Here is a 24,465-nt window from a genome sequence, read left to right as displayed (position 1 = left end):
CTTGGCTGAGGCGGGCCGACCCCGGCGGGCCACCATCTTGCGGGCGGAACGGCTACTGCGGTCTGGGCAGCGCCTCCCCTGCGGTGTACAGAGGTGTTGGGCTCGTTCCCTTTGTCCCTTCTCCGCTGGCGTGTATCAGCGCATCGCCAGACGCTTGTCCCGGCAGCCCGGCCGCATTCGTGCCCGGCAAAGCCACTTGAGAGAGCAGCAGAAAGGAGAGCCGTCTCACGGGCGCGTACGGCAGCTTCACGCCTGCGGGGTGACGGCAGCGCATGAGGTGGCAGAAAGCAGGCTGCCCAGGGAGCTGCTCTGGGGCAATTTGCAGTTAGAAACCATTGCAGTAAGTAGTGTGAGGGCAACGCTCATCTCTCATCCGTCTTTTATCATCATCGCAAATAGCGCGTTTTCAAGCCAGTTTACTTTGACGCATGCAGGGTGTTACTCAGAGCTGGAGGGCAAAACGAGATCTTGAGGGACAGCAACACGAAGCGGGCTGTCCTGGAGGGGCAGCGGGCTGCGTTGTGCTGCAGGAGGGTAGCTAGAGAAAAAGGAGACCGCCACATCAATTCCTCTCAGCATTTCGTATTTAGTAATACACAAAGACACAGCTGCCTTGGAGCTTACACAGAAGTTTAAATGCTTTTGACCATCAGCATGGTTCTTCATATTTAAGTATTTCTGCATTTTAAATATTACTTTTGTCTCTTCCTGACGTAGCTACATCAAATTCAGTTGCCTTGACTAAGGATCTGTACTCTTTGACCCAAAAACAGGATTTAGAGGTGAAAAGGTTCTATTTAATACTATAAATGGAAAGGAGAGTGGCAACATTTTATAAAGCAGAAATTTGTCAGAAAATATCAGAATGTTACAAAGTAGCTCTATTCTTCAGCCCTTGAGGCCAGGGCCTTTCAATCTGAGGGTGCCTAACTCCTTGTGATGCTCTCAGAGAAAACCTTAGAAGCTCATCCTAAAGTAGAGGATGGCTTCATGTATTTTCTCCTTTCCATGTATGCATATTGCAGCCATAGCTGGCAAATACTGCCATTGCCCTGTAGAGTATACTTATGACTCCTTTTGATTTTCTTGGGGTTTGCATCATTTCTGCAAGATAAAGCGTGGTGTTATGACAAGGAACAGTTTAAATGGGAAACAGTGAATTGCAAAGTGTTTAAAACTAACAGTTTTCTGGTTGTAGTTCTTAAGAATCCACAATAAAAGAGCTCTCAGAAACAACACCTCTTTGTATGTCACAGCACAATCATTGAAATACATTTTCCACTGTGACAACAGCAGGCAGCCTTACTGATTCAGCAGTACAGAAGGAACAACCAATGCACCAAAAATCACAAACACACAAGGAGAAGCATGCTGATCTTGGTATCGAGTGTAACCAGAGCAGATTTAGATGTGGATATCACAGGTCTCTAATGAGCAGGTTGCTGGTTGTTCAAAACCCTCACGTGTGACGTGCTTTGAGATAGAGGGGTTTCCCCATCAGCCCAGGGACTGTGAAACTGTGCTGGTTCTGCATATGCTATAAGTTTTACACCTGCACTGATGTTTATATCTATCAGCATTTGCCACACTGTGTTCTTATTTAGTGCAGTATCTCACCGTCAAGTGAAGGAAGACACACATACACAAATAAGTCCTATAATTGATGTTAGAGATACAAACATTTGACCTTAGTGAAACAAACGACTCCAACTTCAGATCTCTGAGAAGTTGAAGCCACAGAAAAATAATGATATACTTGTCATTAAGTAAATCCTTCCTATCTTCAAAGGACCCCTGAGATATCTCCTTCCTGTGATTGTATCATGAGATTACCACAAAATAGAACATTTGCTGTGGGGCTTTTGCTGTCTAATGGAGTCACTGGGTATCAGCTGCAAACAATAACTGTCAGTGTCTTGAGAAATAAGTTGTACCTGACAGCCTTAGAAAAGCAGAAGTCCTATTTTTGTAATAAAATGAAACAAGAAACTGTTATAACACTTCATCTTTCCTTTGAAAATATGGGCAGGGTTGAGGTTGTTTTAAGGACACAATAAACCATATGCTTCAGAGGCACTATCTGCACTACCACAGGCTGCTTCAGTATTACTCTACAATAAATCACTGTACATTATTGATATTTTATAGAGAGTTACATGCCATAATAAATACATTATGGCTGAACAGTTGTTAAATAGTGGACTTCATAAAAAATAACTTAATAACTTATATAACATACTTATCAACCAGCTGTCACTATGCAGCAGCATAAGGGATACCGTGATATTTTCCTGCATCATGTAGAACTAATCTGAGATACTTCAGGTGCAAACTGTGAAAGAAAAACATTGAAGGGGATGTGTAAGAGGCTTATCTTTGGTCAGAAAAATAATCAGTTTTGACTGTATCCGTCCTATGTAGTTAGGAGAACTGAACATTTTTACCTTTGCAGATATCCAGTAATATCTGATAATAACAATGGTTCAGTTAATGGCTTTTTTTGTGCTCAAATTGCAGGAGTCATTTGTAGTCTAGAACCCTTAGAGAGACTGACAGGCTTTTTCTTGCACAAAATCACCTGTTGTAAGTCTTTCCCTGCTTTAGAGAGGATTTGGCAAAGGTGTTTCGGAACTGGCATGACCCCTCAAAATCACGAGGGGGACATCATCAAATTAAATCAACCTGACTGGATTTAGTGGATTGCAGATAACATTCTGTATGTGTTTGCTTGTTTTTAAGAGTCCCAAGGCAAAGAGAAAAAGGTTTTTATGGTCTGTTGTAATGGGACAAAGTTAAAGAAGTTGAGAACAGATTTCTGACAAAGTGTGAATTACTATAGATGTACTGTAGTAATATGGATTGGTGTAGATAATAAAACAACTTTTAATTATTTTGAAGTTAATACACACCAGGAGCACAAGGATCATCACACACAGTGCATTTAATTGGTAAAGTTCACTGCCTAAGGGAATAGGCAGCAAATCAGTAAAACAACTAGAGATCATGTTTTCAGGGAGCTCAACGAAGAGAATCTTATCTCTTGGTCCTCATTTATTCACGTTGCCAAAACAGTAGGAGGTGAGTCTGTAAAAGGTCCACCTTCTAGAATTAGGACTACTACTGAGTGCTTTGTTTGTAAATTCTGGTGTGAACATTCATCGTTCTGAGTTAAGAAATGACTCATAAAAGTCTTAAAGTACTAAGAAAAGCCAGCACAATGCTGGTTTTCTACCACATCTCATCTGCAGCATGTTTCTGGAAAGAAAACCCTCTAACTCCCCATGTGGTGTTAGACACTGAACTTAGAAGGTAAATGCAATGGCTGCTTTTCTCAGGCATGAAAAAGAAAAAGAAACAAACAAAAAAGCAAGCAAAAACCACAAACCCCCACCCTTTTATTAAGGCTAGTTGGTGTTAATAGCTTTAATTTAGCCTCAGTGGAGTGTCCAGCATCACTCCTGGCACAGGGGCTGCAGCATGCTTTTGCTGAGGAAACCCAGTCAGCTCTGCAGGAACTACCTGGAATTCTCTCTCAGATAGGCACATAATGGCTGCTGGAATTTTGCAGAATTATGTAAATAGAACTCAGTTCTCAATACTTCACCCTGCAATGTGGGTGATACAGTTCATACAAATAGTTTCCGAAGACACACCACAACAGGTTTGTTACTGTTGCTTCGATAGGGTTGCAAACAAGGCTGGCTCCATTCACAAACATGCCTAGCACAGCTGAAGGCATTTCCATTGTGACATAGCCGTGTCCACAGCTAGAGTTAAATTATGAAATAATAACATTCAGAGAAATGGTGCTGAGAAAAAATTGAAATCAGGTAAAAATGATGTATAAAAATTAGTCTGTTAATATGGTAGTGCTGCCCCCAGGAAGAAGGGGGCTCTTTAGGTGGAAATGAAGAATGCCTTTTACAGAGCTGCTGTAGCGTGGCAGCAGCAGCACAGAGGAGGTGCTATTCAACAGAGCCCAGCTGTTACCAAAGCTGTAGCTGCTGGCTGCCTCTGCAGTTATATAAACATCATGAGCTGAACGTGTTTCTGCAACAATAAGAAAATGAAACTCTTAACATTTAGAGGGTGATCTGAGGAAATGAGAGGAGAGAGTAGACTGACAGCATTGGCCAGGTGAAGTGCAGCTGAAATGCCAGCTCTGCGCCGTGTTAGAAGGGCGGCTCACCAGCAGTCCAGTGGCTGCTGTGTTGCCATTTCAGTGCCACACTCAGATCCCACACACAGATCTGCGAGGTCTGTGTTTGCAGCTGTTTTGTCAGTCTGTGAGAGGCTGGCTTTCATTCAGCTGAACTAATGCTCTGTCAGTTATCTTAAATAAGCAACTAAATATCTTCTCCCAATATTTTTCTTATGAACAACCCCACCTGACACTTCAAAATTAAAGCAAAACAGACAGTGTTCCTATGATTAAAAAGATACATTAGAAGGACATTTTTGAAAGTTGTTTTGGATAATCATAGTTAGTGCTGAAATTCCAGAGAAACGCGCTCTTGCAAAAGGGGGAAATCTCTTTTGGAAAAGTGTAGCCACATCTTTTAAGAGTAAAGTAATGTCTTAACTAAAGTCAAATCTTATGACTTGCTTTATATCTAACTGGTTAACATTTGACTTCAATCAGAAGGATCTCACCTGCCAGTACTGCCCACAGTATTTAGCCTCCTCCCACAGCAAGGCAAAGGCCTTTGATCTGAAGGACAGGCAGACACAGTGTGGTGCAGCACAGTGCAGAGATTCAGAGGTCTAGCTTGCTATGGGCCACACAGGCTGCAATTCACAGGAAGAACAGCGAACATGCTCAGAACTTGCCTGTGCAGCACCAGCCTCCAGCAGCACCTCTTTCAGCGTGAGGGAGCAAAGGAGAAGGACTTAGGCTCTGGTTTGCACTCACTTTGATCAGGCAGTAGACATTTCATTCGAAGGGAATGCTTGCCCTTATTCCTCAGGGAGATGCAAAACCTCTGGCACTTGCAAGGCTTTCTGACGTGCCCTTAGCAGAGAGAAGACTCCCTCCTTTTATTTTTTCCCTTGACTATGTTGCTAGCCAGCTCTCTCAAGAGCTGCAGCCTGTGGTGAGGGTGGTTAAGTGATGGCACACCTGTGCCACTTACAGCCTCTTGCCCTCCGTGAAGAGAGTAATTTACAACAGCCCAACAGATCTCACCATTTGGAATTCAGAGCAGCTGTGACTCAGATTGACCCTAACAAGGCTTCCTGCTATGAGGGAAGGGAGTTAGAATCTGCCATAGAAACACAGGATTAATGCTTCATTTTCCCGAAGGAATTTTTCAGATGAAGGGAGTCAGAGTCATCATTGTGCAAAAACAGACGGCAAGGTTTGGTTTTGTTCGCACAAGCTCTGGGTGGAAGCTGCGTTTTAAGATCTCTGTAGTTAATATGCTCTATAACACAAAGAAAGTTAGCTCTAACAGGAAACAAGCTGGGTGGCAGCAATGCCAGGACATGGCAAGATGCAGCTGGCTGGCAGTACCTGAAAAGTAGCTGGAAAATGTTGCTCCTCAACCATGTCTGTCCCTCGTGTTCTTGGGTCTGCTCCTAAGTCTTCAGTACCATTCAAAGCTCCCTGTGCATTCTTAGACACCTGTGCTATACAGATGCTGGCTCTAATATCAAACCAAGGAATGCGTACTGCTTGAAAGGCTTGATAGTACTGTTTGGAGAAGGACTGGGGCAGTTTGGGAGATCTGTTGCTATGAAAACCCATTAATGATTATCCTCTAAAAGCACAACAAATTACACAGCAGGGTAAAGGCCTTCCTATTGGATTACCATATTCAGTTCCCAGGGACTTGACGTGCTGTGCCATGTAATGTATTTTACATTGCTAGGGAGTTACTGGAACCTGAGGATAGCAGCATTTTTCTGCCCTCTGGGAGAGTCAAGTTATCTGGAAGGCTACTGTGCTGACAGATAATTTTTGCTATTACGTTTATTCGGAAAGGAAAAGAAGCAAATGCAAACATTCAGAGTTGTTTTCCTCCTTCAGATTTAAAAACAGAATTTCTCCCCCATATTGTTCTACACTGAAATGTTACATAATAAACTGTCTAGAGCCACAGTCTGTTTTGTCTTGAGAAAAAATAACATAATCTCTGAGCTGAAGCAAATAAAAACTGGACTCCATCCACTGGATGGGAACCAAAGAGAGCTGCAGTAATGATCCCCATAAGTTTCCTCTGCCAGATAAAGCAGGTAGGATAGCGAGTCACTGTTTGTATGATCATCACAAACTGTTTTGTTCTTTTCAGATTTTCAGTTCCAGGATTTTCTGACAGCTTCTATTACTGTATGGCCCTGCGTGGGACAGAACAGTGTGGCAGGTAAGGAAAGGCAGTCAAACAACAGAGGGAACCAGACAGCTGAGTGATATACGTGTTTTAAATGCTAAACAATAGGTTATACATTATAGATGCATATATACATTTCGGTATTTATATACACACACACAAATAAGTGTATAACTTTTATTCTGCATTATGAAGAAGGGCATTAACTTCGCTCTAAGTTGTAGGGTATAAATTTTCAATCTTCAGTTACTTCAGTATGATTTTGTCCTGTTTTGTATTGGGAAAACAGCTTTTTTTCCCCCTCTCAAAGCATTTTACAAGAATGTTTATGTTTCACTTCAGGAAAGAAAAATTAGACGACTAAGTGCAAAATAGAAGTATAAAATTTATTTAAAACCACCCACAAAGTTCTGTGTAATCAGGAATGATACAATTTGTAATAGTCTTTTTAAAAACTCATGACAAGATTTAAAATATATTTTCAATTACAGTATTCATTTAGCCTTATTCAGTTAGGACAATAAAAAAAATGAAAGTTTACGTTCTAAACAGATGAGACACACAAGAAAAATAGAACAGAACAGACAATTTCCACAACAACAATTTTTACATGTATGTTTCAATACTAGTATCAACATTTCAATGCATCTTGCTACATAAACATGAAATCATGTACAACAACTGCTTGCACCAAAAAACGTAGCTTAATTAGATCTTTCAAGTAACATGCAGTCACAACTCACAAGTCTTCAAGTACTGCTGGTAAGGGTCCCCTTGTCTGCAAAGATTGTAAGGTTCAGTTTCTCAGCTAGTGTAACTCTTCAGAGCTCCACCACTCTCATGAAGCTATGCTCAGTTATACTAGGAAAGAATCAGGCCCCAAATATTTCTTGAGAAAAGAAGTAATTTTTACACTTTTTCCTGTAGATACGGTGACATAATGAAGTGCTTTTTCTTTCTGATTTTTTTCTCCCTGTACATCATCTTTTGCTTTATAAAAGTTATGTTTCAGATCTAAATACAGTAGGTTGTTAAATGAAATAATGCAAAACCTCGAAGTTGAAAAATAAATATCAAATGCATCCCAAGGAAAGAGAGAAAGAAAAACAGGGAAAGAGATAGGAAGAAGGACAGAAGACAGAAAATACTGACTTTTTTTTTTTCTTTTTTTTTTCATACTGTTAATCTTTTGATTTTTTAAATCAGGAAAGAATTCATTAGCCATAACATTTTGGTACAGTGTGTCCTTAAAAAGAAATGCTTTTATGATAGCAGATTTTGAACAACATTTATGACCTGGTATAATACTGTCACATTATGAAGAGCTGTCTCTTCTAAACCGAACAAATTGCCTTAGACTGATTAATTGTTGAAGTTGAAAACATCTCAGTGTTTGTATTGGTTAGAACTGGGTTTCTTTCAGTGGTGTTGGTGTTGATATTTGCTTTTCTTGCCTGCAGTTGTTTTTTGTTCACAGGACAAGAGATTTGTGATGTTCAGACACTGCCTTTTCTGTCGCATGGATCTGGCATCCACAAAGTTAGCACGGAATCTCTTTTTGTTAGGCTCTGCAGTATCACTGCACTTTAGAAATTAAAAAAATGAAAATATAAGGTTTTTTTTCTTCAAATCTTTTTGAAAGAGAAATATTTGTCACAAGGGTAGGGGGGATGGCATTGCCACTGGCAGCAAGGGAAGCTCTGTATGTCACAAGCAAGCAGGGCAGTGCCAGCAGTTTCAATGCCACACAGTGGGGACTCAGAGAACGTTGGCTTTTAGCTTTGTTTCTCAAAACTTATCCCAGCATGGCAACATCAGACAGCACCACATACCCTGCTGGGGACTAAGTCAGAAAGGCATGGACTGCGGTACACTCTCACAACCCCATTTTATGTAACTGTGTAAAAGGTTCAAATACAATAAAAGCAAGGAAGCATTTTAAGAAAAACTGTCTAAGCTTAGAAATAGTCTTGTTGACAATTCCATGTGATTTCTGGCCAGGTCATTATTTTGAGGTACAAATCTATCACATTCTCTTTGTAGACAAGGTTGGGAAATGCACAGCCAATGTAAACAAATTTTTAAATGTTCATTACAAAACAGGTCAGAGAAATTTCTTTTCAGCCTGTATTTCTAAGCTGAGAACAATCTGGATGTTAATGGCCAGTATGTACAAAATAGGGCTATCAAGACATCGATTTCCCATAGTTGTACACATCTGTGGGTAACAGTTTCAATTTATACTAATGACCTTTTAACCACACTCAGTATAATGGGGTTCTCCAAAGGATGTAAGCTCAGTGGGCATCCATTTACAGTCTCTCTGTCCTTTTAACATGGTGCAAAGGACAGTGGTATAAAGGAGAATCAAATCCTTCATTCTTAATTTAAAAAAAGATTCCCAGATCCTAGACCCTTTTCCATTACAACATAATAAAACTACAGACATACATGTAAAATATCAATAAGATCACAAAACTTTCCACAACAGCATTAAAATGTTCCGTGGCAACAATTGCAATACTGAACATCAAACTCGCTGTTCCCTCACACCTCTGCAGCAGCACTTCTTTGGAATTCAGTTCATCTGCTGAAACTGGTAACTCTCTGTAGGTTAGCTGACAAATCTGTCCAAACTTACAGGTGTAGGTTTTTCAGATCTACAGCCTGTATCTTCTCATTTTATGAGGAAAGCTGCAAGGGTGTGCAAAGTGGTAAATACAGCGTTGTCACACCATACAGAGCAAGTCACTTTCATGTAAGTCATTTAGCACCTAATCTTGCACTCACTGCAAGTACACTGTTGGAAGATTCTAGCATTTTTATATAACTGCCCACGAAAAATGACATATATAATGGTCCAGTAGAAAAAAGAAAATATGCTGTTTTAGAAGAATTCAGAAAAGAGCATTAAGAAGCATCTTCATCTTTACAAGCTGAAGTCACAAATACGTGGTGAATCAGCATAAATAACAGTGGGATGAACTGGGGAACTGGGTTGGAAAAAAAATCCTAAAGCCTTTGAATCTCAGAAAGACAATGGCAACATCCCTATAACCCTTTTATAAAAGGCAGTCACTATGTAATTATTTTCTGCTCAAGCTCAATCAGTTCCACTTGCTGTTACAGAGAAAGTACCAAAAAAAAAAATCTATTGTTCAACTTATTTTTTCCAAGCAGTCCTGGCAGTTAAGGCATGTCACTTGCACAATACTAGGGTTTCTCACAAGGATGATAACTAACCTCTGCACAAGAAAATAGCTGCAAGATGTAAAGAAATACTCCTCTTATGATGGTGCAAGGTCTGCCAGACCTTGTGTGAGGGCCTGGACAGAGTTGGTAGAGTAACTTGGAAGAAAAGAGGGCTCACTTCACAGACATGCTAGCAACGGGAAGAAAAATCTGCCACTCTAGAGAGTGAGGGCTGTGAGCAAAGGGTTTTTTTAGCTGCCTGCACGCATAACAACAGCATAACAACTACAGCAAGAGATCTGAAGTTAACTGGAAAAATATGTAAAAAGCAAGAAAACATTGATGGGTGAAAGATTCTGAAATGTCTTTCTTCCTTGGAATGAAAAAGTATCCAACTGCAATATTATGAATTCTCTAAGACAAAACATGAATTTAGAAGAATAGAACTACCTTATACAGAATAAAAGGTGAATGAAGAAAACAGAGTTTGGAACAGTCACAAGAATAATAAATTCTTATGATATTCCTGAGATGAAGGCTGGATGACTAACATACAAAGCAGTAGCAGGTGGGGGAGTTTGCATGGGCAGGCTGACATCTGCACTCCTGCTGCTGAGTACTAAAGCAGATCTGCAGAGTGATAGGAAGGACTTCTGGAGCAGCTGGAAGTGCTTGAAGCATTTGGCAGCTGATTATAACATCATCTAGGGCCGACAGCTTGTGGCAACAGATGATCCATAAAGAGACCATGGGATGAGAAAGCTGCCTGTAGTACTTGGTGCTGTCTGTATAGGGCAGAAAGCAGTGCCTACCCATTGACACTGATCACATGAAGTGTTCCTCAGGGAAATAACACAGCATTACCATGAGAACTGTCTAAATTTAGCAAGCAGGTATGTAAAGTGTTAAGAAAAAAAATTAGCTCACTCTTTGGACATGACTAAAAGTGTTTCAATTGGACAATGATAAAATACACATTAAATCAATTTTCAAAGATTTAGAAGAAAAAAATGACCTCTATGTTTACTGGCACCTGAGTAGACATTACTATTAGAAATCCTTGGTCTCTGAGAAAACCTCAAAGGTAAATCTCTACATTTTGCAGCAACATACTCAAGCACCACGTGGACAACTTGTGAAAGCTGACTAAGGATCAGATCATGGCAGAAGACACCAAAACCAATTTGTGTACTTTTCCACTAAGCAGCTTCTCTATTTCATGTTAAAGAAGGACATAAATGTAACATGGACTTTGAAAAGCTTTTGTATTTAAAATTAGAGGCACCAAAATAAGGGTCAGTGTAAAGAAGTACCCCAGCAACCACACCATGTGAACAGAAAAGGCCATTTCAGAAGTACTGTACCCACTACCTATTTGCCTATGGCTGACTACACACACTGACCAACACTCTCCCCTCCTCTTTGTTTTTTGCTTTCTGTTATTGTTCCTTAAACAAACAAATATACTCAGGCAGAGAACAAAGCAACAATTACTGTCCCCAGAAGAACTATGGAAGCGGATGAATGCGTTCATGCATCCACAGCTGTGGGGACACGACACGTCCTTTTACTGGTTAGAAACTGTGCTGCAATGCAGATTGCAGTGCAGTACCATGGTGTCACAACAGTCAACACAAGCTTTCTCTGCAGTTGTGTTGTTTTGTTTTGTTTTTTTAAGTAAGATATTCCTTCTCACTTTCTCCTGAAAGTCAAATGGCCTGAAAAAATTAAGAAAGCCAAACAGTATTTCCACATGTGATTGGACTGTTCTTTATCCCTAAATTACTTAAGAGAGCTGATCACAGGGCACAGCTGGGCAGACATTTTTCACACAGAAGAAATAAAACACCAACAGTTTTATGGAAGATGCATCACAAAGACCTCACTTTGAATTTTAATGGCCACAGTGGACCTGAAAGAGAGTTCACTTAACACTGAATGAATACAACTGTAGTTACATATAGCAAGTCAGAAGCAGACACGCAATTTTGGTTTTTGTATATGTGAAGGTGTGGTTATTTCTTCCTGTTAGCCTAAGTTATGGGGGGCGTGGGGAGGGGGAAGTAGAAGAGAGTAATCATACATATAGTTCCAAGAAAAGATTATAAAGCTGATGACTACTTGATAAAATGAGGTGATTTCAAAGAGAGGAATTTATAGGAAATTAAAGAACAAGATGGAACCACAAGTCTTAAATGTAAAATCATGAAGATGTAATTTTACTAAGCGGGTTTCAATTAAAATTTGTCATTGGATAATCTATCAAATAAGAAAAGTCTAAAAAGCTGACAAGAACTTAATCCCAAAACAGGTCTGAAAGAGATCTGCTCACATGTGAAACTCAAGGTGAAGGTACTGTCTCTACAGACCAGGAATTACTTCCGGAGCTACAAACAATGTAACCTCTGCATTTTACAGGAAGTACATTGGTTCCAAATCTCTCTGCATCCGTCCTTGCAAGAGCTATTCATTGTGGAAGTGTTGCAAGGGTCTGAGTTGGCACAGACTTTGGTCAACTCTACCCATATCCATCTACATTGCAGTCAACAGGGCTGCAGCAATGACCCAAATGAGATCCAAATTTAACCCATCAAATTTAGAGTAATGCTGCAATGATATTAGAAGGGCATTTTCAAAAAGCCAAATCCAAACAGTTGTATGTTACGGATTATCTTTAGTACTAACAAAGTCGTAATTTACCCATGCTTATCATAAAGTGTTACTATAGATACTACAGTTATTTACTGTTCTAAATATAGACATGTACTGTCATAGGTCAGACTTTTAATAGCAGTTATTCCTAAGTAAAAGAGTTAGCTTGGAAAGTCCTTGCAAAAAAAAAAGTAAAACTGCATACAACTGTTACAGCCAGAAGGTCACTAATATCTGTAAGTTCTTACAAAGCTTTTTGGATCTTGTGACTAAAATATTTGTAGAAATTATTTTTGCTGTGTTCTGTAATGCAAGATGGCATGTTACAAACAGTAACACGAAGAACCTCTTTGGGTTAAATTCAGTATTTAGTCTGGCATGACTGCAGTAACCCACGAGGGACTCAGTGTCTCGCACAGAACTGGCTCCTGCAGGAAGCACTACTCTCTCCTCACTTCTTCACAGTAAAGGTGGGGTGGTGGTCCTGGACCCAATGGGGAAAGGGATGAGAAACATCTCTCCCAGAAAATCAAATGTGTCCCACGTTGGGTCTCGACAGTTGTTGCTAGAGAACTGTGAAAAAGGATCCAAAGGCAACCACATCCCACCAGCAGCCCACACCTGAATCCATTTTGTTTTTTTTTTCCCTACCAGGAACAATGCCAGCTGTTAGAAACCAAGCACAGTCTGTGGGCCTGGCCTAGCCATCTACATTAACTTTGGATCCCGTTTCTGATCCAGCCATCCTGGAAGGACTTTGTTATGGGGTAAGAGCAAATTGCAAGTGGCAGTGTGGGGATGTGGGCTGTGAAGGAAAGCAATACACCCACAGATTTACAAATCTTAACAGACAAATACTGTAATAAAAATGATAACCTTTCTCAAAAAAACAAAAACAAAAACAAAACAAAAACAACCCAAAAACCATAGTTTGTATACAAGGCTGATAAATATTCTGAAATGTTACAATAAATAGCACACAGTTGTAAAAACAGTAAATGGTTGTATTTCTCACACCGCAGTACAGCAATAGAAAATACTAACTTCTTAAACCACAACCTGCTATGTGACACAGCAGGAAACAGAAGTGGCCAGCTAACCTGCCTGTTAGATACACACTGAGAAAGTAGTTACATTACAGACAATCGAGGAAAGAGCACCTATTGTACAGATGATATATATTTCTCATATAAGTAATCTTAATAAGTAGTAACTCTGAGTTTTAGCACCTATCAGTTAATAGCATTACTATTGTGTTAAGATAAACTTTTCTCTCAAAACTGCCATTTTAAATAAGGTAGATCTGAACTTGCTGAAATTCTACTGGTGCCGTCACTTGAGCAGTGACTTGCCACGAGCTATGTTTGGAGGTATCCTTTCAGATCTACCTTTCACTTCTTTCTCATTTCTTTGAGGGAAACTGCTGGTTTTTAAATGGAACGTTTTCATCTTGAAGTTTCTAGTAATACATAAGTTAAACCTGGACATTTATTGGGGGCGATTCAAGTGAAACTGATCCACTTCAACAATTGGAACATTTCTAACGATAAGTAGATGGCTCTGCAACATTGTTTTGTGTAGAAAAGTTGTTACTCATATAGGAGTGCTGAATGGTATTTTCAATTTGTATTACACAAATTAAAGCCATCAGCACTAGCAGTGAAACCAATCAACTAGTATGTCCTGTACATGATTGTTCACGGTCTTGGACAAGGGTTTCCAGATAGCAAATATGTGAATGGAATAGCTACAGAACATACAGCACTACTTCCTGTATGGACAGCTGGAGTTCTTACTAGTCTTAGGCTCACTAAAAATATACGAGTTTCAAAATGGAAATCTAAGGCACACAAAATACCATAATGATTTGATGTATACTGTATATTACGTAGTCAAGAAGCATAAAACTGCTGGTACAAAATGATGGTGTAATATTGTTTTTGTTTTATTATTATTTACAATCCCTTCATATCCTCTATTTGAACTAATATTAAGCTCTGAACTAAGATTTGCAGCATACCCGGTTTTTACAAATTTTACTTAAGATACAAAGAATGGGTTCAATTCAGCCATCTTCTGCCATCAATATTTTTGTTAACTTCGACAGGAATCTGTGCAATTGAACCCCAGGTCATTATATAGTGATTGCTACTTCAGACCTTGCTCCTGCAAACACTACGTGTGTACACATTTATACAGGAGAACAGTCTCAATGATCTACGGCCGTATTTAAGTATTTGTATCACCAAGGTCCTAACTGGCACTATATGTTAAAAATACCATTTAAGTACTTTTCGTACCAAAACTGTAAACATTCCATTTACAGTTCAGCTTTTCAAGGAAAAAGCACCTTGTCTAGATTTTAAATAAAGGAGACCTAGAAAATTCATGTTCCTCTGTTACAGCACCACTACAGCATAATAACATCAAGTATATTATTAGTATACTTTCACACTGGAGAACTCTAACCTCGTTAAGCCCATGGGTTTACCCAGCCGGGAGGACTCTGAGGCAGACGTAAGGTACAGCTTTGTCTCTGGGCCCTGATCCTGCAGCTCTCAGCCAGGAGAGGAGGCCTGGCTTGAGCAGCACTCCTCGCTCGGACTGGCAGGTACGGCTACGTGGAACTGTTCTCATGGAGGAAGTTGCAGGATGAGGTCAGTCCTTAGCTAACATTGTCATTTGGTAATTTGTTTAAATAAATAAGTTTTAAAAGGAAATACATAGGAGAGGAGAATCAGAAAGAAGAGTGGGATGCTACAGCATTTAAAAGCAATGGAGTGCCTGTTTTCTCTCTGGCTTGGCAAATACTCATTTCATGATATGACACTTTTCCAAGAGAACCGGAAAACAAAATTCATATGCTTGGAAGGAAGAATACAACCTTTTCTACTCAAAATGTATAAATCACTTAGAAATTTACAAAACATTTTTGTAAAAAAACTGAACTTAGCTGGTGAACACTGCAGATGGGTTTTCTCAATGAAAAATTTGCTGTTAAATATTAGAAATGTTATTCTTTTTCAACACTTCCTTTATATTTTCCTCAAATTAATATATATTTTTTTCAGAATAGAATAAGGCAACTCTAGGGGGTATTCTTTATCCCAAAACAATTCTACCCCTGAGGTCTTAGGAACATTTGGTTGTCACGTTAACTTATAATGTTCCAAATGAATGAGATTTATGCACTTATTGCTCAAAGAAATCGTAACAAATGCTGCCTTTAAAAAAACAAAAATCGTAACTCCTCAATAGCAACACACGTATTGATGTCTCCATATTTCATGTTTGCACACTCTCTTTCAAATAATAAAATGTTTCTGCACTTTATAAGTTGTTTATATGTAATAAAATCTTCCACAAAAAAGGGCAAGTCTAAAAACAATCACATACTATTAGCATACATACTGCAGCTGTAACAATATGGAACTCTACACAGCAAGAATAAAATGATTTCTTCTGTAGAGTATGCACAAACCTTAGACAATATGATCCTTATACTATACTATTTCAAGTTAATTTTAAAAATAGAAAGTGCTTTTAAAATATATATTTACAGCTTAAAAACAACTTCCAGCCATCTTTGCCAATAACTTCATTTCATGTGGAAGGACAAATCTAGAGAAAAAGAATCATTGGTTTTCTAAAAGGTTTCTCTGCAATTTGTACTATATAGCAATGGTTGGAAGTTGTTAAAGCAATGGCACCATGAAGTAATAATTCAGCTTATTTATTTTAACTGTTTGATGTGGTTAAGCACCAAGAGCTGTGTAGAGCTATTACTGTATAACTTGATTTAACACCATAAAATGTGAACCTGTTAAAATCCCTATAAATGATTTTTGTAGTAAACAGACTTGATTTAAAGCACCAAAATATAAATTCCTAAAGGTAATAAACTGAATGATTTCAATCAAGGTTAATAACCTAAACAAAATCTTTTTTTAGAATGTATTAAAACTATACAACTTTTTTTTTTTTTTTTGTCTTAAAATGTGCTTGAGCACCACCAAATGTTAAAGTCACAGTTTAAGAAGTAAATCCCCCCTTTTTTTTTATTTTTTTACCTCAGCCTTAAAATGGTTGAGATGAGCAAATAGTAAACGACACAAGACTTGTTCTTTAACAGCACCTTAAAGAAACACTGCGTAACGCTGCACCAAGAGGAGGCATTTGATACTAAAGCCTATGCCCAATGGTTGTAAGGCCCTGCAACTCTCGTAAGGGCATAAGAAGATACTGTTATTACGTTATCTTTAGTTACTGTTAATGCTCTGCGTGATGGAATTTGGTTGAACTCATTGTCTTCATAAAAAATCTCTCTGTTTTCACTTGTTTGCTTTGTTTTCCTGCTGCTGGAGTTCAGTTCAGTATTCTCTGTTCCTATTCTTTCTGCTTCTTTTTCTTTTTCTTTCGCCCTCTCAGCCATCTTTGCTTCCCACATGGCTAAACCATGTTTTGGCTCATTTAAATTTTTGTGTTGGTAGAAAACTAAGGAGATCCGCGTGGGATGATTGCGGTTGGGTTTTTTAATAGGTGTGGTAGCATGGAGTTCACGTCGCGCACATTCGATTAGGATAGAACCATGAGAAGGTGCCACAGCTACGCCGCCGATGTCATCATCCAAAAAATTGTGCTCGCTGTCTGACCACATTTCCTCAGCTTTTTCTTCAGAATCAGTCGGTTGTCCCAGTGCACTGTTTTGCTTTTCGTCAATGCAGTCAAAATCACACATCTGTTCTCGATGGGAGCTACCCTTTTCCACCGGGCACCTGTGGGAACAGTCAGCTTCATTTCCAACTGCGTCCTTTGCTGGAGAGCTTAACGGTACTGACAAATCGCAAGAGCTGATCATCTGTGAAGAAGGAGAACTGTCTGACTGAGGCTGACAATTCTGCTTGTCTGGCTGATGTTCAAGTATACTGGGCGGGGGATCTTTGTGGGCTGGGGGGCCTGGAGCAGTGACCTCTGGAAGAATTGGCGGCACACCGTTCATCTTATCATTCAGCAAAATTCCAGTATAATCTTTGACAGACACATCAAAGTTGTTACAATTAATATAAGGTGTCACGTGAGGTTGCTTACTACTGCATTCGAAATACCCGTAGGGAACTGAAAAATCTTGTTGAATATTAGTCACTGCTGTTATGCCAGGCTTATGTGCTAACGATGAATAAGGATGTAAACTATCCACCTTAAAAGGGGAGGAAGCCGTATATTGTTTTAATAAGGAGCAATTTTTAGTAGTGTTTGAAGTATGTTTCATGGCACAGAGGTGATCAGAAGTCTCCGTTTTTATCCCAGGTTTTAAAGCATCTGCTTTGTTCCCTAAAAGAAATGCACACCAAAGTGTAAGTACTTTTCTTCAGTTAAACAAACATACTGCTGATGGTATTTTCATGCTTGCTACACATTTCTCAAAATGGTGATTTTTAACTTAAAACTACATACATAATTACCTTGCTGAATTACTTCCTTAACCTTTTCCAGCCAGACTGTTGGTATATAAAATAGAAAGGTATTTCACAGAGGGACGGATAAAATAAACAGGTAAAATCAATTCAGTGCTCAGTTGCAGTTCACACAGGTGCCGCCCAGCAGCTGCTGCCTACCTTCAGCACTGCTCCCTCTTGCAGGCAGCAGTGCACAGAAGATTTTAGGTAGCTGCTGTAGTTGCTGAAATGTATGTCTGAAACTAAGCCTGCAAAACAAAAATGATCGACCCCCAGCTTATTAGAGGAGAAAGCATGTTTAGCAGATCCTGTCCATCCCAGAAAGAGAAGTTACTGAATTACAGTTTGTGCATTAGCATCTAACTGCTTAGAATTAAAACATATCTGGCAACATACTGCAGGTAAATTCAAACCGCAGTGTGAGATTTGCTCAGTCTTGCATCTAATTGGCAAACAATCATTATTTCAAATTTCTGGGGGGATCACTTATTCAGTTTATGTCAGCTCCCAGTTTCTAGTCCTGGGTCATTGCAATTCTGGTCATTTGTGGAACAAAATTGTGTCAAATGACTCATTCTGGTCATGAGTTAAGTTTCAGCCAGAGTCCACAGAGCAGTGGAAAACAGTTCCACTGACTGATGGGCTTTGCATCGCACCCTAAAGCTGCATCACTGAGTTCTTCCACATTCTCATAAAGGATCAGTTCTGTCAGTGTTTGTTCTTTGTTCCATAAATACACAATGTTTAACTGCTTTACCAAATATAGAACTATTTTCTATTCTACAAATTTATTAACAGTGATGGAATAAAAATATTATTTCAATATTCTTTCAGGAATGAGGGAAAAAAGGGAAAGTGTTAGTATACAAATACTGTAATCGAGGGCAACATGAGGAAACTGCATCAACTCTTTTTTATGAAATCAAACTCAAAGCATTTCATTTAATTAAGAAACAAAACAAAACAAAACACATCCAAAACAATGCCTTCCTTCAAAAGACTTGAAATGCAGTGCTTGAGAATAGCACTTTCCATCATCTCTTAAGAGAGACCTCTGTTTTCTGAAAATATACTTCTAGCAAGCACTCAGGCAGCAAGTCCACAAACTCCCCATCGCCTGCCAGAAGCTCCTTGCTCTGCAGATAAGGGAGCAGAGATTGAGGCAGCAGCACAGTTAGCGGAAGAGAGGAGGTGGGATATGAGACAACAGAGGCAGCAGTGTCTCAGGGGAAAGGACAATTTGGGGAAGTGCATTTTGTTTTAATTGAAAACACAACTTAATCAATTTCTAAATTGGATTGGGCTTTGTACTGGTTTAACTTTTAACTAAATGTGAAAAATGGTAATTCAAATGGTATCTTGCACTGTCACAAGTCCTGTTGTGAAGAATTTCCTATTGTTTTGCTGTTTTTACTTGCTTAGCAATATACTCCCACTAGCGACCCATCTGGGACACTGAAACTACATTTAACAGCATCAGTTGGAATCAATATTCTCTACATAGGGAATACACATATTAGAAAGATACAGAACTGTATTTATTCCGGTAATATACCAAGAGCTATACATTTGTTTGGATGTAAGATCAAACCAAAGTCAGAGAATGTTTTGATTAGGAGGAAAATATTACAGATGTTTAATAAGCAGAAGTTAATTCAAACGTATGGATAGAGGAAACAGTACAGGTTCAGCTCAAATAGCATCTCTCCCCAGAAACACCTCCTGTTCCAACAGGATCTGCTGGCTAAAGTACTTCTCTGCTGTGGGCAGCTGAGCAGCTGGCTCCCCCATTCTATCCAACGTAGGCCAAGAAGAATTGCCAGTATTTATGGAGACAAAAATAACATTGCCATCTTTAAACTTTAGTCTTAAAGAATAATGTGGCTAATGATGGATAAGGAAGGATGTATGGTTTTTATCTTTACTATGTATTTTGTAACAGTTTAGGATTTTGAAGGCTCTCAGCATGAGCACAAATGTAAAAATTACAAGTTGCTCTGCTTGATAATGACTGGAGTTGCATGATATATGCACCCAACTGAACATTCAGCTCTTCTACAACAGACTTGGCAGATCTTGGATTCAGACTACGTCTTCACATATGCATGCTCTACTACCAGGCAGACCTAAGCTGGCTTCAGCGCCATAAGGGTCCTCCTCACTATCATCTTTGCTGCTAGGTAAAACCAGAAGATAATCCTGTCTTATCACTTCTCAATTTTCAGCTCTGTGTATAATGAAGACATGCAGGTTACAGGGATCTCTCTTTCTAACTGGGATTACAGTTCTGAATTTGAAATGATGGTTAAATCTCTTCCAAATACTACATGGATATTGGGCAATAGTAATTGACAATACCAAATAGCCAGCCTTGTGACTCCAAAATCCCCCCAGGCCAACACTAAAGAGTGTTGACTTCACATGGCCTAAAACATGAATGATTGCATGTACAATAGTTCTCATCTAACTGCATATTTTCCATATCTTTTTCATTTAAAAAGCAAAACCAATGCTCTAAAACTCTTGTACTCACCTGTAAACTGAGTAAGTACAGATACTGTTCATCGTTACTTTTTTCCTTTCCAATACATGCATTCTTTTCTTCTTATGTTAGGACAAACTTTAGCAGCAGTATTTGACGTGCTTAAAGAAGCTGTAAGCAGTACTCTATTCACTGCTCACCCAAAACTATAGGCAGTAACCTTCCCCAATTTAGTTTTTCCTTACTTTCATTATTTCCTGAACTTTTTTTTTAATGTTTAAAAGGTATGACTAGGATTGATGCCCACTGCTCATAGGGAGGGCTATTATACTATTAAATAATTGTTTCCAGTTTACCATCAGGAGTTATGACTGCTGCATAGTTTAATTTCAGCTCCTTCTCCGTCTCATAGGCTGTTTGATTTGTTTTCATAATGAGCCTAATAATCTGCCAGTCTCATTATTTCTCAGGACTAAAATGACACCTCTCGTTGGCAAAATGGAAAGGATCAACCAAAGGACTGATCCCCTATTATAGCAAAAAGCTGTATGTGTGAGTTAATGCTATAATGCTCTAAATTCATAATTACAAATATTTACATTTTCAGCACGAGGCAGAACAGAGATCTTTACAGTGAAATTCAACCATTGCCCTGTACAGGAAGCACACACTGCATAAATGCTTTTGGTTATTAATCTTGACTATCTGCAGCTATACGTGCCATCTGCAGATTTGGCCTTACTGTGTTGTCTTTTTTCTAGAGTCAGAAATAATGACGTAAACTGTGTGTTCCACTTACAGAATCTTCAGGGATTCCACTCTCACAATCTCCATGATAAAAGCTTTCATGATAGAAGCAAAATGTTTTAATTCATATTCTGATTTTTCCTTCTCTGAAAAACCTTCTTGCTCCTTTGAGTATTTCTTCATCACTCTTATTATTATCAGCAGCCTCTTTAAATTACCTGAATATTTCAAGCCCAAACAAATTATGGAAGTTTACTTGCTTACACAGTTATTTAATTACTTTTGTATGTTTAAGGGAAGAAAATCTTACATTCCCAAAGCATACTGCAAAACTCTGGACAGCATACCATTAATTCAAGGCATGGTTTTTCAAATAAAGTCGCCATGGCCTAACTACAGAGTCACATGCAGGTAGACAGTTGGTAGCTATTTCAATGTTTCATAACAACTTTCCAGTGAGATCAAACAATTTCACAACTCCTTCAAAAGCCAGAGTCCTCTAATCCTTCCAAGGCTTCCAGTCCACCCAGAGCACGCTGGAAGTTATTAATCACTGCACTGGAGTTGGATGATGTCCTTGGCCTGAGAAGAACCTTTAAATTTGTTTCAGAGCCTGGACTGCATCTCCCAAACTTGCACGAAGATTAACTCAGTGTCTGTCTAATTTCTTAGGATTTAATTATTCCATCTCGCTCCATGCAAAACCTTATTTGTTGCCCTGATTCTGCCGAGAGAAACGTAGTTTCAAATTACAAATTACAGACATGTCAATTAGACTCTGGTTTTGTTTGCAATCTTTTTCCTAGGAAGTGTAGCTACTCTTCTAAATATATTTGATTATCATTCCTTACATTAAATCTATCACCACGTATCTCATGAATTAAAACTTAAAATTACAGCAGTTAGACTAAGACTCCACTATACTTCCCCAAAGGTAGACAGCCTGTATTTTACTCCATAGATTTGTTTCCTCCCTTCTAATCAGAGTTTACTCCACGGCTTCCTTTCTTTTCTACTTTTCATTACTGAAATGCCCCACATAAGAATTTTGTTCTCCAAAATGCTGGTCCAAAACCTGACCTAAGGTACAGCAGCAACTACACGCAGTTTGGTCAAGGAGCAGCTCTATGCTGCACATGCACATATTGCTTCAGAAGACTGTGGGCATAGTGACATTCCCGTAACACAGAAAGCATACTTTTCACCTAGCTCTCACCCTCACTGACAGTATTTCAAGGAAAAATGTGAAAAGTATTGTTTGATTTAATAAAAGTTTACTGTTGTGTTATTTCTTTTCTTTTTTTTGCAAGCCTCTTGCTCCATGTCACTGAAAGTATCAGAAGGAAATGCTCTTCAGCTCAGATTGTCAGAAAGCCATTGTCTTTCATACAAAGCAGACAGCAGTTCTTGTACTTTTAAATCATAAAATTTAATATCTGTTCTTTAGATAAACATTCCCAGAACAGTATTTCAAGATGCATCTACTAGCATTATTTATCAGAATACGGGGACTTGAAAACATTTCACTGGTTCATTATCATTATTCACGATTGCTAACACACCACCACAAACTTCACCTGCTTTTTCCTGTGCCAATAGAATATCAACTGCAACTTGTTCATTAGCCCCTAAGATGCGGAACATGGAAGTATGTTGAAAAACAACAAAGAGTATGAAAGAGCTTTTCCTTCCCCTGAGATGGGTGAATCACAATATCAGAAGAAACCAGCAGAATTTGATGGGCAGCACTCACCTAAGCAATGCAAGGTGTTACTGAGATTTTCTGGTGCTTCAGTTTTCAGCTTTATTGGTGTTGAATATTTTTTATCTATTAATTGCTGCTTTTCACTTGGGGTCCTCCTTGTGTCAGGTTTCTTTTTCTTTGTAGCTCTCAGAGGCTCAGCTAACATCCGTACTTCTCTGGGAAACGCTGTGAGCACCTGTATGGCTCCGGCTTTTATTTTAGCTTCCAATCCCTCTTCAGTGCCAAATTCATCTGTTTGTGAAATTTTGTAGAGAGGTAACACATGGAGCTGCTCATCGCTTGGAATCACCCCGACTCTCCGGTTGTCCTCCTTTGTTAACGTGCAGACCTGGCAAGAACGGGAACATTTACAAAAACAATCAGAATGCAGAAGTTATTTAAACTTTTATGCATTCAGCCTGGACTTCATTGTTTTCTCACGTTTTGTAGTCTCAGTGCCATAGGTCTTTCAAGTAGAAACATCTGACAAGTCTTTTGTTTGATTTATGATGGTGATGCAGAAAAATTACCCGTACCTGAAGGATAAGGTGAAGGCATTGTGTCTTGAAGAGGAACAATGCAACTTTGGCTCAGCTCACACTATGCAAGATATTTGCCAAACTCCATAAATAATCTGAGTTGTAAATATAGTGGGGATTTTTTTTATATGTACTTGATGCTCAGAATCTTTTTTTAAGAGTAAGGGATATGAACACAGAAATATTTTAATTTGATTTCAACCAGAAGTTTCTATGACACAGCTTTAGTTGACAAATTAAGTTATCCATATTGCTTCTTATTTTGTAGTTTGCTTTTAAAACAAATCTCAGCTCTAACTCTCTGTCTGTCTACATGCATACACTCTGTCCCAGCTCTGTCTGCTGTAACAAAGTCACGAGACCCGGCAGACGTTTGGTTTCTCTCAGGCCACTGACCTACTTTCTCTTATTAAATTATGTGTTGCTGTAAGATATGGGAGCCAAGAGGAGAATGCTGGCTAGATCCAGTTTGATAAGAGTACATCAAAAATGTGAAGTAATATCCAAATGCATTGCAATGATATTCTTATTAAAGTTTTTTCCAAGTCACTGCTGGACCTTTTCAGTACTTTACAATTTTCAGCTCTTCTAGAGTTGCAGTTATTAGTATTAATTAGTATTAAATCTTCACCTTAAAAACAAATGCTTTTTTTTTTTTCTAGTGACAAAAGCAAAAAAACAACCAACCACCAAAAGAATCCCCTTCTTAAAAACAGAAGAGCAGACCACCTTCACATGGCTTCACTCTGTGCTTTCCAAGGGATGGCATTTGGAAGCATGTGTCTATATAATCACCACTAATAATTTCATTCATCAAATTCGCAGGACAATGCCGTTTTTCCACAACGTACTGCATTACTAGAAAGCCATGCATTCATATCACGGCGTGGTTAATCTTCTATTTCATGGGGAGTCACTAACTACACACACAAAGGAATCTGAGCACCATCCAAGGATGAGATGATCCTCCCCCTAAGTGGAGGCATTCTCATCTGTCATTGCATAGGTTGAATGTACTGCATATCACCAGTTAATTCAACTTTCCAAAATCTTGCCACCATGCCTAACATTACAGGAGAAAATAATAATATAATTTAGGAAAAACAAATGTTTTATATAGCACAGCTTTCACATAAAAGCATCACAGATTTATTTCCACAATAGAATTACAGAATCACAAACTAAAAATCCTAAATAAATAAAGTGGTGGTTAGGGCTTTAGAAATAGCTATATGCAAAGCTTAACAGTCGCAGAGCAGCAAAAGGAGAAAATCCGAGGGGCACAGACAAAGGAGAAGAGCTTTTCAGGTGGCATTTAAAAGGA

At 38.8% G+C, this 24,465-nt stretch overlaps 1 protein-coding gene and 1 long non-coding RNA gene across 2 annotated transcripts in view; one reads left to right on the top strand and one right to left on the bottom strand.

Annotated features, from left to right (window-relative positions):
* Positions 1 to 6: 6 nt before the first annotated feature.
* LOC116216880 lies at positions 7 to 16,801 on the top strand. The gene is made up of 4 exons (XR_004160479.1): positions 7 to 340; positions 6,291 to 6,362; positions 12,828 to 12,940; positions 16,713 to 16,801. It is a non-coding gene; the product is annotated as an uncharacterized LOC116216880 (long non-coding RNA).
* Positions 16,225 to 24,465, bottom strand: part of TET1 (tet methylcytosine dioxygenase 1) — a 58,380-nt gene continuing 50,139 nt past the window's right edge. The window contains 2 exon segments of the mRNA XM_010714280.3: positions 16,225 to 17,504; positions 22,612 to 22,951. Coding sequence (XP_010712582.3) covers positions 16,363 to 17,504; positions 22,612 to 22,951 — 1,482 coding nt within the window. The 3' untranslated portion in view covers positions 16,225 to 16,362.

This window comes from Meleagris gallopavo, chromosome 8 (genome assembly GCF_000146605.3).
Source record: "Meleagris gallopavo isolate NT-WF06-2002-E0010 breed Aviagen turkey brand Nicholas breeding stock chromosome 8, Turkey_5.1, whole genome shotgun sequence".
NCBI lineage: Eukaryota > Metazoa > Chordata > Aves > Galliformes > Phasianidae > Meleagris > Meleagris gallopavo.
This window is presented reverse-complemented; position numbering and strand designations above follow the sequence as displayed.